This window comes from Antennarius striatus, chromosome 7 (genome assembly GCF_040054535.1).
Source record: "Antennarius striatus isolate MH-2024 chromosome 7, ASM4005453v1, whole genome shotgun sequence".
NCBI classification, from domain to species: domain Eukaryota; kingdom Metazoa; phylum Chordata; class Actinopteri; order Lophiiformes; family Antennariidae; genus Antennarius; species Antennarius striatus.
In genome coordinates, this window is record NC_090782.1 from 14,114,617 (window position 1) to 14,132,161 (window position 17,545).

Below are 17,545 nucleotides of genomic sequence, written 5' to 3' on the forward strand. Positions count from 1 at the left end.
CTGTTATTACTTTTGGGATGCCTAAACATGTTGGGATGCACAAATTTTTGTTGAACTGCATCCCAGGGGTGCACTACTTTCTTGAGCTAAAATGAACTCTATATGTGTATATGTGTATATGTATATGTTACACTATCCTGAACAAATTAAAGTGTTTTAATTGTGATTTTAATCTCTCTTTTCAATACAACAGCATAATCTTTTGTTTTCCTGCCTTTGAAAAATAATGTCATGGCAGCTTCATGGCATGATAGAACATACATATAATTTTTTCTGACTTTTTTTCTGAATTTTTTCAGTTTATCAGTGCATTTACGTTTAGTGTTAGCACGGCCTTGATGCTGATATGCTGGAAATCCTGGATAATCAGTCTATATAACTGTGGCACAATCAGTTTCAGTGTAATTGCTTTGAATCTCTTTGAAAAAATAAAGCTATAGACACCCCAACCTATTAATATTATTGTTATTACGAACAACATCACTGATCAGAGGCCTACTTTGGTCCACCGCCATCCCATTCACATTTCTAAGAGGTTTCCCCACTTATCAATGCCAACCACTGAGAATGGCACTTTGGTGATCGGCATCTACATTCCCAGAAATGTAAGGTTAGCAGCTCCATGAGCCGTACTGTGGTGTGTCTTCAGAGCCAGGTGACAGAATCAAACCTAAAGCTGCTGGCAAAGGCTAACATAAATACCATCATACCGTAATTCCTATCGGCACCTTTGCCAAATCTATACTGAACAAAAATATACATTTTTCATTTTTTCCATGCAGTCTAGTACCAGTTTCAGCTTTTCTACCAGATTTTTATCAAGCTTTTCTTCCAACTATTCATCAAAGTCATTACCTGATTTATCAAGTTCACTCCTTATCAAAGTCGCTCTTCAACTCGCTCTTTAACTCTTTCACCAAAGAGACCATCCAGTCCAGAATATCCTCCATATTTTTGTTCTCATACTCCTCCGATTTTCCTCCTTTAATCATTTTGCAGAGAATCAGGAAGAGTCCGTATGAATATGAGAGAGATAGCAACAATAGGAGACAGAAGAAACCGTCTGCTCCTGCTGAAAGCCGTCTGTTTCTCTCTGTGTCTGTCTCTCTGTGTCACCTCACCTACTATGAGTCTTTGGTTCTGCTCAAGGTTTATACCTGTTAAAGGGAATTCTTTCATTGCCTCCATCCCCAAACTGCTTGCTCATATGGGAAAAATAGGGTTCTTTACTTCCACTTCCTGGAAACTGCCTTGAGGCAATTTTTTATTATTACCTCAGTATTATTACCAATATTATTACCTTGCACTACAGTAATTCCTTGTTAGTCACAGTTCATGCGTTCTATGACCACCTGCAAAAAACAAAATTCCACGATATAGCGACAAACTATTTAATTATTTATGGTAATTTAAACATTTATGAATCCTCCCCATACTGATATTAAACCACCTTATATCGTTATTACCTTTTCCCACACTCTGACTTGTAACACCCTCAGTGTTTCTTATGGTGGGCAAGGATGACGCACACGATATTCCTTGAATGGTCTTTATCCAGCCTTGAAATGCAACAAACAAGAATTCACAACAATCTCCCGCTCACACTCAAACTCACACTCACACTCTCGCTCTCACGCCCCCTTCTCAGTCATGCAGAACATGCACACGAAGTCCAACTCAGGGCAACACGCACACGAACACAACAAAACAACACGGGTTATCGCAGACAATGAGTCTTGGAACACAGTGCACACAGGTATGCTGTCAGCCAATTGCATGAGTTCCATGAGTTCCAAGCCAATAGCATGAGCTCTGAATTCCATGGTGGTGTGATTTATCTCTCAACGTGTTGGATTTATTCACTTTCTTGGTTGAAGCTGTGATCTGTTAGATAAAAAAACATTTGAGGAACACTAACATCCATATGGATTTACTCATTAATGCGGAGATAATTGCAACATACTCTTAGGCCTTGTTCAGACTGGTCGCCTATATCCGATTTTTAGCCCATACAGATTGATATCGGATATCTCGTTTGTAGTCTGAACAGTCCCATACCTCATGATATCTGATTTTTGCGAGAGGGATTGAAACCACATTTAGGAGGTAGTTTCATATTGAATACGGACAAGATGCTTCTCAGTCTGAACTGCTCCAAACACTCTGATCGGATATGACGGTCTGAGACGTCATATCCGCGACGCGAGAGCAAGGCATTAGAAGGAAGAGCGTTGCGAATTAAGGAGCAATAAAAAAGGGAAGTTGACAATATCTGGTGTGTGTGAGATTTTCTCCAGCTCTACCAGACAGTGATATCGCCAATATGCTAAGGTAACAAAACTTCTTGTTTGTCATTGTTGCTCTTGTTGACGCCATCGCAATTATAGACCTCACACATTACATGCACTGAATGACGCCTTGTCGTTGCTACGACAACCTGTCAGATTGGCTGATAATGTAGCCCAGTCTGAACAGAGCCGGATCGCATTTGGACATTTGCTAAAAACAGTGTGGACAGTCATCCCTAAACATCGGATATGGAAGGAAATCTGATATTCCTGCAGTCTGAATGCAGCCTTAATCTTTCTACTTGTGACCCTTTGTGACCCATGTTGATGTTGCACAAGGCACATTTATTGCTCTGTATGTTTGTTGCTGCTGTATGAACATAATAGAAATATGTTTGACAGAACAAGTAACAATATGCAAAAGAGATATCTATGTCATAGGCCATCAACTGAAAAATATTTTGTGATTATGTAAGTTACGTTAAAGGAGCTTTAAATTTATATATCAACAATTATATTGTATGAGTACTTGGATATGAAAGGGGACAGATGGCTGCTTATGTACTTTGTTCTGTAGTACTCTGTATGTTTATGTTGCTTTTGCTACCATTCTATGGCCATCTACAACAGAGGTTTACAGCTTCACCCAGTGGACAGCAGCTAGGAATTTTTTCGGGGAGCTCTTGATGGAGTCTCAACAAGGGACTTTAAATTCACTGCATACTGTTTTAACTCTTTTTAACTGTTTGGTGTTTACATCCCATGCAAGGCCTGTGTAACAGCTGCACTACACAGTTAGCTAACCAGGTAGCAGAATTAGAAAAAAATAATAATAATGGGACTCTATCTTCATCATTCTATGCAATTTTAACAGTGCAGACCTCACCCAGGAACCATTCCTGTGCAGGTCGACGGACGATGCAGTCAACACAGGTCGGCAGGTTTTATTCCAGAAACCCACAATTTCCTCTGACTCCATCCTTATTCATATATAGCTGCTCACATTTTTTTTCCTCGTTCTGTTGGATGGAGTTTTACCATAGTTTGTTGTTAAAAAAAAACCAACCCTGTATTTTAGAGGTATTTTAGATGCAAACATAGCATGTACTGTACATTTGACTAGGATCCCATCGGTGAAGGCTCAGTATTAATTCAGAGTGAATTAAATATTATCGTACCGTGATCAGATGTCCTGTCATATCAAGATATTTATCTTCATGATAGGTACCATTTCACGTCCCGATCCATCACACACCTCCTATAATGCTATAAACTTCTTTAACGGATAGCTGGGAATACATGACATTAAAACATGCAGTTGCATATGAATTCCACAGAGTGAACCGCTGGTGTTTACTCAGCGTCTATCTCACTGTGTCAATCTGTGCTGTGGATATTAACCCTTCTGCTACTGTCCAGCCATGTTCTGTTAAAAAAGGATGAGGTATTAATACTTCAGTGGAGGCTGAATGTTACTCTATTTTCCAACTGAATGTTAAGCAATGGGAAGAGAACCATCAGTAACATAAAATATTAGACCACCTTTGTTTTCTTCAAATTCTTGTTAATTTCTTTTTTTTAATAATCATTTAGTAACTCCTGTGTGTGTCATGAAATAAAAACACCAAATAAAACCCAGAATGCTAAAAGTTGTTATTAACAGCACAATGCTATATCAATGCTTACAGCTACTGGATGTCAGAACTAAGGAAGTTTTGGCTGTTACTGTATCAAGGAAACCATGCAAAGGACCTAGATGCCAGCTCTTGATTTCAGTTCTTATATAATATAGGTATATACAATAGTATGAATATTTTTCTTGTGAACTGTTCTTGTAACATGCAGGTGCTGATTGACTGTTTTATTTAAATAATATTAAAAAGTTTAAATTGGTTTTATTATTTTACAAAAATTAATATAGATGAGAGGACATTTATGTGCGTGAAAAGAGCATTATGTCATCGATAAAGCAATTGAACAGTCAAACATCCATTTAATATTCACTGTACAATGTCAAACATAATCAAAATAAGGAGGATCCCTAATGAGATGATGCAGAAGTTTGACCTGTGTGAACGATGTTTTTATACTTAATTCTCAGCTGCTGCCATCATGTGCTTGTCCCCGTTGGATTGCACCTCAATGACATAAATTAATAGACTATTCAAGCTGTTTCCCTCTGTAATTTTACCGTGAATACAACAAACTGCATTTAACCTGAGTCTGAGTCACTGACTCCCACACCATCTCCCTCTTCTTTGCAGCCATGGTTTCAGTTGCTCTTTCTTTGGAAAATGTACTCAAAGTCAGCATATGCATAGATAAAAATGTGTACTCCGACTGCGATAAAGTATACATAGCACTTCTCATCTATCGTCATGGTGACTCGCCGAATCGAGGTTGAGTTGATAACGGCTCATTAGAGTTGTGTCGCACCTCCTAAACTCTAGATGAACTTACCCTGGGTTGCTAAAACTAACCCTGAGCGGCTTTTGAGAAACTGGAAGCCCTGGGTTTGAAAGCTTAGGATAAGTCAACCCAGACTCACAGGTTTTACTCAGGGTTTGTTAACTCTGCTTTGTGAAACAGACCCCTGGTGTTTTTTGACTATTTCTGGATGTTACCGGGTGCTGTCTTGGATTGATTCATCTGGTTTCCTCAGTTCACTAGTGTACAGAAATTGTGTATTTATTTACACCCTGAACCCTCCACATCCTTTAGATACTGTTGCCTGATTTGGACTACTTTTTATGTTTTTGACCCTATTTGGTTTTAAGAAGTCTGTGAACTGACTCTCTCCTCCTGCTCCATGTCTGCATTAGTTCCTCATTCTGAAATTCTTTTTCTTTTTTAAAAATTTTGGATACTTTAGTAATCTCCGAAGGGAAATTAAGAGCGCACTCTAGTTTTGAACACATGCATATATGTTAATATGTACTTACAGGCCCCTGTAACACACACGAACACACAAAGGGGCCTTTAGGCATGCAGGGGGGGGTAGAGTGGCGGGCCGCTCCTTCTTTGGTGCGCCCCAAATGATTTTCATTAAAATAAAATCAGTTTATTTCAATTTCATTTATATTCCCAATGAAGGACAAGATTCCCTGATCCCTCAGAGAATAGCTCTGGGGGATAAGACCAACTTTTGCTTTTGTCTACACAGACTTAATTTGGTGCTAGGAAACACTCAAAATAAAGGACCAGCCACTTTAGGATTGCAACTGCTAATTCCTGTGACTCGTCTATTTGTTCTTTCATTCATTTTCTGTAGTACATTCTGTGTAGGTTTGTGAGTGTACTGTATGTTTGCAGGGAATGTTTTTAATAGATAAATAAATACATCCTGTCTTGACATGATTACAGTGTCAAGCATGTCAGTGGTTTTAATGCTATGAGTGATCGGTGAGTACAAGTTGTGCATAGTATAGAGCTAATGGAAGTGAAAGGGAGGTTAGTGAAGTCTGAGCAGAGGATGGTGGATTGAGGGGCTGCAGGACGGTTTGGGTGCATAATGACAGCTAAAGAGCTTTTCTGTTGGGCATTAAGCGGAGAGAGCTTAGTTTGCTGTGTAAGAGCAGGATCAGCACTCCCGTACGTCCAGCAGAGAAGGTTTGTCTCTGCTCTGTTGCAGTAACTAGCATGCATGTATTTGTCTGCATGTACTGCATTTGTTTCCATGTATTTTCTCACATTCGCGTGTCAGTGTTAGTGGTGCAAACACTTAACCCGTGATGTGGTCATGCCACATTTATGTCTTTGTCTCCACAGGTTGAAAGAAGCGGCAATGAACCTCTTCTTCACAAGCTGATTTTTAATCTGGGTATAATTACGCTTTCTGCATTAGAATTCAAGATGCATCTCTCACTTATCAGTTACATAACTTTTCTTTGCATTATTTTAACAAATTAACTTCTAATAAATCAGATGAAAAACTTGTTCCTAGATATCCTGTTATTGACAACGCAGTCATACATAGATCGTCTCCTTTTGCTATTTTCCAGACATTTATTTGTCATCATGTTTAACTAACCTACCTCTTTGCAGGAATTTTTGTGCTTTTTCATCCTGCAGGTTCCCATGGAGTATGTGTGAAGGATTGTAGCTCTGTTATTATTATTATTAAGTTTATGTCACTTATTGAATTTTGAATGTACTCCACTTTCAGTGACACTCATCATTTTGAGTTCTGGTGCTCCCATCTTCATATAGAAATACGCTGTTGGCATAAAACTGGAATAAAATATTTTGACCTCTCTTTACAAACTGATTGTATCTAAATGGTTTAGTCTAGATAATGTTGTGTACATTTTCTTAAAAACGACTCTTTCACTCAATCAACCCCCTTTCCGCTGAGCCTATTTTGGTAGTTTAGTACCCTTGATTTTTGTCTCTATATACCACATAAGAAAATGTTTGAGATACCCATGATGCTCGGCATCTTTTTCTGCAGTTCACCATCTGGTGAAGTGCACCACGGAGCTATACAGAGACGCAGACAACCACGCACACACACACTTACACCTACGGGCAAGTTGGAACAGCGAATCAACCTAAAGTGCATGTTTTTGGTGGTGTGACGAAGCCGGAGAACCCGGAGAGAACCCAATCAGACACGGGGAGAACATGCAAACTCCACACAGAGTGGGACTCGAACCCGGAACCACCTTCTGTGTGGCGACAGCACTAACCACCGCTATACACAAACAATAACATTTTAATTGATTAAAAAAAAAATTGCAATGCAAACCACAAACATGCTTACTGAACTGTTTTGGAACTAAATAGAGGCTGCTACCATAAATATGTAAATGTAAAATTAAACTAAAGTAGTGCTATATACAAATGCTTAGAATAAAAACATTTTAGTACCTATTCTCGTAGGTACTTTTAGCTGAAACTCCAAGCAAACACTCAAACTTCAGCTGTAATTCTTCGCAACAAATTGTAAAATAACAGAGAGCTTTGCATCCTCCAACAGTGCAAATATAACATTGAGAGAAAATTGAGATGTAATCAAATTTTATCCAGTGGTCAATGTCAGGGTCATATCCAGCTCTCCAGGGGTCTAAGTGATGGTGTGGCTGAGCCTGTGGAGATATGACCCTGGTCTTTCCTCCGCTCCATGCCCTATTGGATAGAGGCTCCACTTTCCTCTATCCAGAGACACGTGAAAATAAGACACATATGTATACAGACACATGAAAATAATATTTTAAAAAATTTTAGTTGTTCAGATTATTGTTCATATGTATGGATGGAAGGCGAATTCAAATAGATTCTCTTCACTTATCGTTTCAGCCTTGATCTTCTGTATACGTAAACCTACATAAATACATGAGGTTATATGCATATAAAATGGGTTCATAAAATTTGCAATAGAAAAATAAACAAACTAAAGATGTAAATATTCCTGTTTAGTTTGTCTTACCAGTCATCTATGACAATTCATTACTCCGGACCATGACTGGGTCATCTCCTCAAGAAGATAAAATAACAACATTGCCATCTTCCTCACCATAAAACAGCTCCACAGCATGCCGATCCTTCAAAAATCTCCTCATTTTTGTCTCCAAACACTCCATCTTCTTCTAATTTCCTTGTTCAATCTCTGTTAGCAGCTGACCCCTACCTGACTACTAGTTATGGTCAGCGTCTGGTGAGAAATTTGAACATATTTTCTACGATTAAATGTGAACAATCATATATCTGGTTTTCCGTAGTCGATCGGCTCCAAATAAAAAAAAACAAAACAGTTGAGTTTCACATCTACATCGTCGCATTAAGATGACGGCAGTGATCTATTTGACAGACTTTCTTTGCTACAAAGCTTTAAAAACACCATGTGATCCAATCTTGGGGTGGCGATTATAATAATAACAATAATAACAATAATGAATGAGATTTAGATAGCGCTGTTCAGGGCATTCAAAGATGCTTTTACAGTGTATTCATTATTCATTCACTCCTCATTTGTACTTGGTGATGGTAAATTACATGCAGTAGAAGTGCTATTGCTGTTGCCTCACAGCAAGACGGTTCAGTTTAAAAGTAAACTCGCTAACCATCTTTCTGTGAACCTTTTTGAACATTTTGAAAAGGTTCTTTTAATAATCTGATTTTAACATAGGACTGGTGAGGTTAAATTTGAATGAGTGCTAGGTGTAAAAACAACTGCAGTTTCAGTTGTAAACATTTCTGCTGTTATTCCATCGTCTGTCTGAATAAGATCTCCATGCCTCAGGTCCTCCAGACCTTTTTTGCACTGTGTGTATTTTGTTTGAAGACAGTTTAGCAGGTTGGTATAAAATCAGTAGCCTTTAACAATTTTTTTTTGGGGGGGGGGATCTTTACCACCCCCCTCATAAATAGATCACTGTCATCTTAGGTCATATTTCTTGTGCCAGGCAGGTATGTGGGCACACACATATGCACTGATACGCTATCATACAGCCAACAGATTCTATGACACCTACGACCTTCTATGACCTTCTATGACCTTCTATGGCACCGTGGTGGCCCCTATTTTTCATGGGGTGGTGTGCTGGGAGAGCAGCATCACTGCGACCGACAGGAGGAGACTGGATAGGCTGATTAGAAAGGCCGACTCTGTCCTAGGATGCCCCCTGGACTCAGTGCACCGTGGACCCGTGCAAAGACACAGACAAGCATGTACGCACACACTCACTCCTATGGACAATTTGGAACAGCCAATAAACCTGAAGCGCATGTTTTTGGATGTGGGAGGAAGCCGGAGAACACAGGGAGAACCCACGAATACACGGGGAGAACATGCAAACTCTGCACAGAGCGGGACGTAAACCCAGAACCATCTTGCTGTGCGGTGACAGCGCTATTCACTGTGCCACAGTGCCACCCCACATATTTTAATATGATATATTATTATATGATATCACTCTCATTTATTTTACCTTAACATTACATTATGTGCTTGTAACGTCTGGTGGACAGACGAAAACCTGATTTTTACTTTTACAGGTATTTTTTTTTAAAACCCTCATATAATCTACGTCGACTTAACTCGAAACTTGCAACTGGATTTTATTTCATTGTGTGTTGTTTTTATGTCCAGTAATTGTTTCTGGTGAGTCTTAGGGAATAGTACTTACATATTCAAAGTAGTAAAGACATTTAATAACCTCAAATGATGTTTGTAGATTGAAATTTAATAAATAATGACTTACAAACAATTCAATTTACAAGCAACTTCTCAGAACCAATTGTGTCTGTATGTTGAGAACTAACTATACAAGTGCAAATTCTGACAGACATGCACAGTCAAAGACAGATTGCCTACATTCTTCTCTTTGATCTCGACCCTAAAACACAGGGACCTGGGTCTGAACATGTAAAGGTCTGTGGCTTCTGTGTATCTGATCATGTGTCCCACTGACAGCCACTCTTATTTGATCTACAATGAGACAAAGCATTTATCTGATTGAATTGTAATCCCCTATTGTGAGAGTGAAGTAGGAAGAGGCTATTTTTAGAGTTTTTTAAGAGTATGTCAGAGCTTTAGTCCAAGGGGAGATGGTAAAAATAAGGCTGCATTTTGTTTATGGAGCCCCTTCATAAAGCTGCTTGTTGGGGTTTATAGCAATGTGCCGAAGTTGTGACATGTAGCATAAGCCTGGGTGTTGCTTTTAGCCCAGATGTGTGTAGCTGTGACACTTTCGATTCATCCTTCAATATGTAAAACATCAGAAAAATCTTTCAAGCACACCACCTGGTACTGATTCGATATTTACGACTTTTTCATTTAAATGGCAACAGGTAATGGGATACCTGAAAAGATTTTGCCGTATGCATTAAGTATTTCACTGGGAAATTGCCCTGTTATAAAGGTTCAATAAAACAATCTATCAAGTTTTATTTATATAGCGTTTAATCATGGCAACAGACATTCCAAAGCGCTTTGACAGACAGAAAAACTCAACTGAACCCTCCAGAGCAAGCATAAGCATAAGGACATGGATGCTCATTTTGAAAGACACACCTGGGTTAAACGTTCAAAACCATTAATGATGTTGAAATATGCTGAATCTTCATTGTAGAGAGGTGGTCACATCCTTATCATTGTACTTTCAGATATGTTTTAGAATGCATTTTCACTGGGAAAAGGAATATCGATATTAAAAGAATAGAATCAGCTGTGTGTCAGGGTGTCTCTTGTATTTTCCTGTGTCCTTCACATCCTCTAGAAGTACATTAGAAGGGGATCTCACTGGCCAGCGTGAACAGCAGATGATACTCCATGTCTTAAGACTTGTTGTTTCCAATAGCCAGATTTATATCACATTATAAAATATATATAATATTTTTCACTGAGGTATTAATGCCAAATTTTTGTTCCTATGGAATAATAATATATTTGTACCATTTGAAAAAAATTGTTATGGTCCATAATATAATCTTATTTTAAGCCAATATTAAGTCTGTTGTTTTACTTTTAAACAGAAATGACAGCAACAGAAATAGTTTCCTGGAAAATGGAAAAGTATAATCAAAATTACAGAAGTGAATGAAGCACTTACTAGAGGCTAGTGTTTCAGCTAAAGAATCAATACATTATTGTTTTTTTTCTATTTAAAATCCCTCTTCTGTACAAATATGAATAAAAGTATAACAAATATGATTCATTAAGTGGGTTTAAAGTAGAAAACTAAACTATACATGTACTTTTTTGCTAGTTTATTCTGGGGGTTTCAAGGCCCCTCCAAATTGAACACAGGTTAAATCTTTCAAGTTGACATATGTTCCAGTTCCCAGAGAACTATATTCAAATGTCATTTGATTAAAGCTTTACAATCTTTAACCAAATATTCCCTTCTGTCTGCACATGTGTGCATATGCCTATGAAGCTTGTAGGTTGTTCCAGTTAGAGGAATCACATTGACATTTTTTTTATTTTACAGCATGTTCATAAGTGTGTTATGTAATGTTAAGTGCTGTGCATGTCCTATGTAAGAAGTAGTGTAGATGGCACCCAGTGAATGACTAAAACATGGAATGATTCACAGATGTGTGAATCAGTGAAGAATGACTTTCTATCAGTGTGAAATTGTGCAAAAACCCTATGGGCACAATATAAGATTCTGTGTTCTTATGGTGACATGAAGTCACATAGGATGAGGAGGAGGAGACAGACTGACCTGCTCTGTGAGGCGTCGGGTCCTCAGGAAGAATCCCAAAAGACACCCAATGACCACAGCCAGCACTGACATGATGAGGAGCCCGTTTTGCTTGCAGACATTTTTCACCCTCAACCACACTGCATCCAAAGCCATGGCCATTGCGAGTCACCTGTCCTGTGTCCTAACAGCAACCCATTAATGTACCCAAGCCAGTGGCTAAAATCCAGGTATAGAGAAACAAAAGAGTAGATGAAGAAAACCTCCAGGCTGGATGACTCCTTATCAAATATCCAATCCAATGCGAAGTAACTTCAGGCTCAGCATCCCTCACATCCTCTCTCTGTGGCAATCTGCTAAGCTCAGACGATCCTCTTGCTCTCCAAGCAACCCCGAGCCACCCTGCTCCACCCATCAGTGGTCCTGTGCTTACCCACCGCCAGGGGGATGGAACAGCTGGCAACCATGTCCCAAGGGTTAACAACACCAATCCTGTTAGTGCACTACTGTATTAAACAGGTCTGAGGAAGTGTTTTCGTGGTGTTTCCCAACATAAGATGTTCTTCGGGTATCAAGGCTGCAGGAATAACCTACAGTATGTTACTGGTGTGGTAGCAGCTGGAGGAAGTATGTAATTCACGCTGGGCTGGATGATGTAGTTTCTGTTATATCTGTTGACATTTGTGTAACATTGTGATATTAATCATTTATCAAATGGATTTGTTCTGTCTGTTTGATTTTTAGAAACAAACAGAACAAAGGAATGCAGATTAATAAATAATTTGAAATCATTAAACAGCTGTACTCATGATTAAACAATAATGTAAAAAAGATCTTTTATTTTAGTCGACTGGGTCTTGGGCTGGGAACCAGTTCAAGACCCGCGTATCAAAACTTTTAGAGTGTGAACTGGAAGTGGGACGTGCAGGTTCACCTCCAAAGTGAGGTGAAGGGAATGAACAGGTTGCAAATGGGGCAGGGTGGAACAGGATCTGAAATGACAAAGAATGTTAGATGATGAAGGAACAAAAACAAAAAATGAATGGAACACTTAATTGTAAGATGATTCCTGGACATAATCCTGGACATTCCTGGACATATTTTTCCATTGCTTTTGTCTATGAAGCCGATAATGAGTACAGCCTACCCCTACAGGAGACAAGCCTGGGAGAAGGTCTATGTCGCAGTCATATGGTCTGTCTGGGAACAGAGAGATAGTCCATGTTTTATTAGACACCTCCTTCAGGTCCATGTACTCAAGTAATCCAGTAAGATCCTGCAACACAACAGAACTAAGAAAACTGGGAATAGACAGAGCAAATTTAAGACAAACAGATGACAATATGGACTGCACTGTAGAATTCTTCCACATGTTCAATCTATGTGAAGATTGTGTCTCCTAAGTCAAGGCCATTCCAATAATACAGGTTGTTGTGAAGCATGAATGAGTTGAAAAGAGAGTGTGATTGCCTGACATGCCATGAGAAGAGGAAATGTTTGGTGAGGGACCCGGCAGAGAGGACATCAATGCCCAGAGCATCTTAGGCATTGACCTTCCCAAGATGCTCTGCTATCTACAGTATTCTGGGATTCATCATACAATCATGTAAAATTCTTCAAAGATTGCATTGCGGTTTACTGCCTGTAACTGTATGATAATAACACAGCAAAATACATTTGACCTCTCACTGAAAGGTTATGTAGATGAATCCTGACAGGAGCAGCAGGAGGAACAACGACTGCCAAACACTGGGGAGGTCCGCAGCAAAGTGTTCTGCATGAGAATATAAATCGTCAGCCTGGAAACTAGAGTGTTTTCAAAGTTGTTTGCTATTTCTCTTTGCTGTCCCGATTAGTTCCAGACTAACTGATTTGTTTCAAGGTATATTGACAGGTAACATTATTTTGCTGCATTGACAGACATTTCCACCATTGTTAAGCCATTTTCTGCTCAAATTGAATGATTAACTCTTGTATTTTAGTCCCAGTGTGCAGATCACCACCATCTGCTGTTAAGACACAGTTGTGCACTGATTACCAAAAACAACTAAGAATAACACAATCAAATCTGTTTATGGGAGAATACATTGTCTCTGGTGTACAAAAAGAATTCCAAGAAGTCAATGTTCCAAAGTAGAATATGCTTTCAGTATTTTGGATTATACACATTTTCAGTCCGTGGTGAGTACTGATTTCCAGCACAATGATAGCGATACTGATAATTGTTATTCGATGTTCAATGTCATCAGCCCATCTGCAGGGTCACCTTTTCAGAGGGATAGCCAGTTATCACACCACCTACGACAAACAATGAATATCCACTAATCACTCTCCATATACTCACCAGTCCAACCAAATTCGGATGAAATATTCATTCATTCATCTTCCTGACTGCTACTTCCACTTTTGTGGGTCACAGTGGTTGCTGGAGCCTATCCCAGCTGACCTATGGATGAGAGGTCGGGGACATTCCAAGCGCCCGGCAGTGCACTGTGGAGCCACACGAAAAATTACATTTGAACAGTCTAAAATTCCTATTGAGAAACATACTTGATGTGAATGGAGAGAATAAAACAAAGAAAAATAAGTAAAGATAAGTTATAATTCTACTTCTCATATTAGCAGAGATTTAGTGACTGTAATTAGATTTAGCTTTAAGCCCTTTGTGTATGTGTATGCGTGCGTGCGTGCGTGCGTGCGTGTGTGTGTGTGTGTGTGTGTGTGTGTGTGTGTGTGTGTGTGCTCTACAGCAGTGTCCAAATGACAAAATGTATTTAAAGGATCGCTCTGCTGCGTGGCAAGGAGGTGGCATGTGAGAGGACTTTGCAGTTCCATGGATTTCATTTAGTAATGCATGTATAAATACCTTTTGAATGTCGGGGATTAGCACAAATGCATTTGATTGGACCTTCAAATAAATGTACAGTTTGCTGGTGTTTCTCTCATGAGATCCATAACACTGTTATTTTTGCAGCTGTCATCTCCTTTTCGCTCTGTGGCAGGATGCGGTCAAGTTTATTTAGGTTACATTTTAAGAGACTTGTACAGAACCTAATCTTTCCATTTAATCCTAATCACGGTAAAGAAAAAGCTACATGTTTTGAGAGATTTGCATGCAATTAACCAAGTTTTAGATGAGATGCTGCTATTCTTATGGATGTAGAGATAATAGCAAGCTCTACTCAAACTTTTTATTTCTCTATATAATAAAATTATCTAAAATGAAGTTAATTTTCATCTTACTATTGGATAGACTTCAGGGTAGCTATCTCCTTGTGTGTTAATTAAACAGAAGATATTTCATATGTCTAGGTCAGTCTAAAAAATATTAATTAGAGTATTTTGAGGAGTAGTGCAGCTGTAGCTACATTCTATAGGTTATAGTTTTAAACCCTAACACAGTGGCAGCCACTTATCTCATGTAACGCTCATGCAGCTTAATTTCTATATTTGTCCCTCTTAATTCATCAATTTTAAAGCACCTCAAGCTGAACATACACTTTAAATTTCCAAGTACTTTGTCTCCAAATGATTGTGTGTTACGATCACCCATTTGTATCCATGTAATTCACGCCTCTGTCAGTTACACAGATTTAATTTTAAGTTTTCATGTAGAAATAGAGGAGTTTTAAACTTTCCCCAGGCTACAGTGATTCAGGTTGTTTTGTCCTTGTCTGTCATCAGGGGGAGTTAAGCGGATGCTTTTTTCCTTTTTTTTCCACTTTGGCGTGGCATTCAACTCATTGCACTTGAAATGGACATGAATGGAAACACTCACTCACCCAGTAACACACCAATAACTGCATGAGCTCAATCTCAAGTGTTTGTATAGAGGAATCATGAATGGAAGAGCTATGGTGTGTTTGTGAATGCCAGGAGAGATCTCTGTATGTGTGACTAAAGTATGTGCTTGTGATGTGATCACATGTTTTGCCAGACTCCATGCTCCCTAATCTCTCTCGTTTGCCAATATTTCCACTCTATCTGGTTTCATCAGGCAGGGATTACACAGGATTAGACAACCTCCCAGAAGCTGACACACATTCATTCATTAAAAACCAAATGCAAATGCTCACACATCTTCATTTTGGCCTAACTGCATCAATTAGTCCTGAAAACAGGAATATATGTGATCCACATTGCAATAGCTTAAATTCATTTATTCCTGATCAGAGTGAGGTATCCTCTACCAGGATGATTCGTCTCTCTACTCTGACATTACATAATATAGTCGTGATGACATTCAGCTGGGTTGTCATCCAGATAGGAGAGATACTGAGGTTGTGCTGCAGCAACCGTAGTTTGTCCTTTACCTCAGAGCATCAGACAATCTGACCGCAAAATGTCATCCTTCAGATGCCCCAAAGAAATGGTAAATTACACTGCTGTAAAGTTGTGTCCTGATGTCACGCGTACAGACCACTGAATTTGGGGCTTTTACCAGAAGCATGTAGCCCATTTCCTGCTGGTTTTATGCAACCTGAACTCAATCAAGCTGTTGTTATTCTCACAAAGCCATGATTGTGTTCTGCTAAGGCTCATTAAACATCTGCTTGGGACATATGTCATTTGAAGTAAGCTGCAATCTAGATGAGTGGCAGGTCTGTGTTTCAATCAGACATAAACACAACACCTACTGACAGCTGATTGGGTAAACCTCCGGGCAACTGAGATTTGTATTTTTCTGACTTTCAATTTGTGAAATTGAAGTTTGAAGGAATTAAATTTCTCTTAAAACATCCACCAAAACGTGTCATTGTAGAAACTGATGTCATAGCAGATCTGAAATATATTTTTAATTCTTCCAATCCAAATGAATGTTGGAGTTTTTCTCTACCTTACTGCTTTGTTACTTTTTCCTCTATAACTTCTGTTTTTATTACTGTGGAGCTTTGCTGCCCACTCTTCCTCAATACTCCCCACCTTCATGTCCTCATTTGTGTACCTGTATGCCCTCAGCCCACCTGCATGCCGACAGCCTCCTATGGTGTAAAGACACCAACCACAACCTCCTGCCCTTCAGGTCCAGCCTCGTCCTGCAGTGTTGTTTGAATTACATTTCTATCCTTAGGCACGTGTTTGTATTTTTGTAAAATTGTTTATCTGCTGCCCAGTTATCTAAGTTTTGATTATGTGTTGTCTGTGAAAGGATTAAAGATTTTTTTTCCTGAGTGTTTGCAAAGTATAAAAACATAAAAACAACACAGATTCTTGATCTGGCTTTTGCATACATCCCATCATTGCTGAAGAGAGCCAAAATCACGTTTTTGTTTTTTAAACTACAGTACTCTAAAAGGAAATAAAAGCTCTTTTAAAATATCTATCAGTATTGTGTTAAAATGACAGAAAGCACGTCCAGCTTTTATATTATTAATAAAAATACACTGTAACAGAGCGTGATCTTTAAAAGCAGCTGGCAGTATGGAACAGTTCTTAAAAATACTAAAATGGTGGATAAAATAACAAAATCTGTCTAATTGTGACATGGATAGTGTGTTCTCTCTGCAGCCTACCTTTGTGTCGACGTGTGCCACTAAAATTCTTCCACACGTCAGTCAGATCATTTTGATTCATAAAATCTTTCAGTTTTTTGTTTGATGCAGCCTGAGGCGTCTGGTGATTCCTATCTAAAATTGGGTTTTCAATTAAAATCCCCTCTTAAAACAGGTACTTACCTCTGCTGCATTTCCGAACTACAGTTGGAGCATACGCAGAGATAAATACCAACGTCTTCCTTTCAACCGTTGTTCGTACTTTTAAATTGTGGCCACGATATGATGTTCTTTTCCTTACGGCATTTACCTTCAATGGTCGCCACAGTGAATCAGTTGCCTCCATCTAACCCTGTCTTCTGCAGCCTCTTCTCTCACACCAACTACCTTCATGTCCCCTTAAGTCCATGTCCAATTAAGTATTTACATATGTGGTGGGGGTTTTGTTTCTCTTAAGACAAGACACAGTGTATTAAACACAAGACATTTATTTTGTCAATTCAAATCAAAGTTGAGTAGCAATATAGTAATATCATCACTAGGTTGAGTATGAGTCCGATAACATCATTGATGATATTGACAGACAGACAGGTTCAACAAACAGACAAGTTCAACA

At 38.8% G+C, this 17,545-nt stretch overlaps 1 protein-coding gene across 2 annotated transcripts in view; it reads right to left on the reverse strand.

Moving 5' to 3' along the window:
- Nucleotides 1-11,599, reverse strand: part of slc1a7b (solute carrier family 1 member 7b) — a 31,318-nt gene extending 19,719 nt beyond the window's left edge. For both annotated transcript variants that reach the window (XM_068318939.1, XM_068318938.1), the window contains exon 1: nucleotides 11,459-11,599. In XM_068318939.1, coding sequence (XP_068175040.1) covers nucleotides 11,459-11,599 — 141 coding nt within the window. The remainder of the gene's footprint in view (nucleotides 1-11,458) is intronic.
- Nucleotides 11,600-17,545: the final 5,946 nt, after the last annotated feature.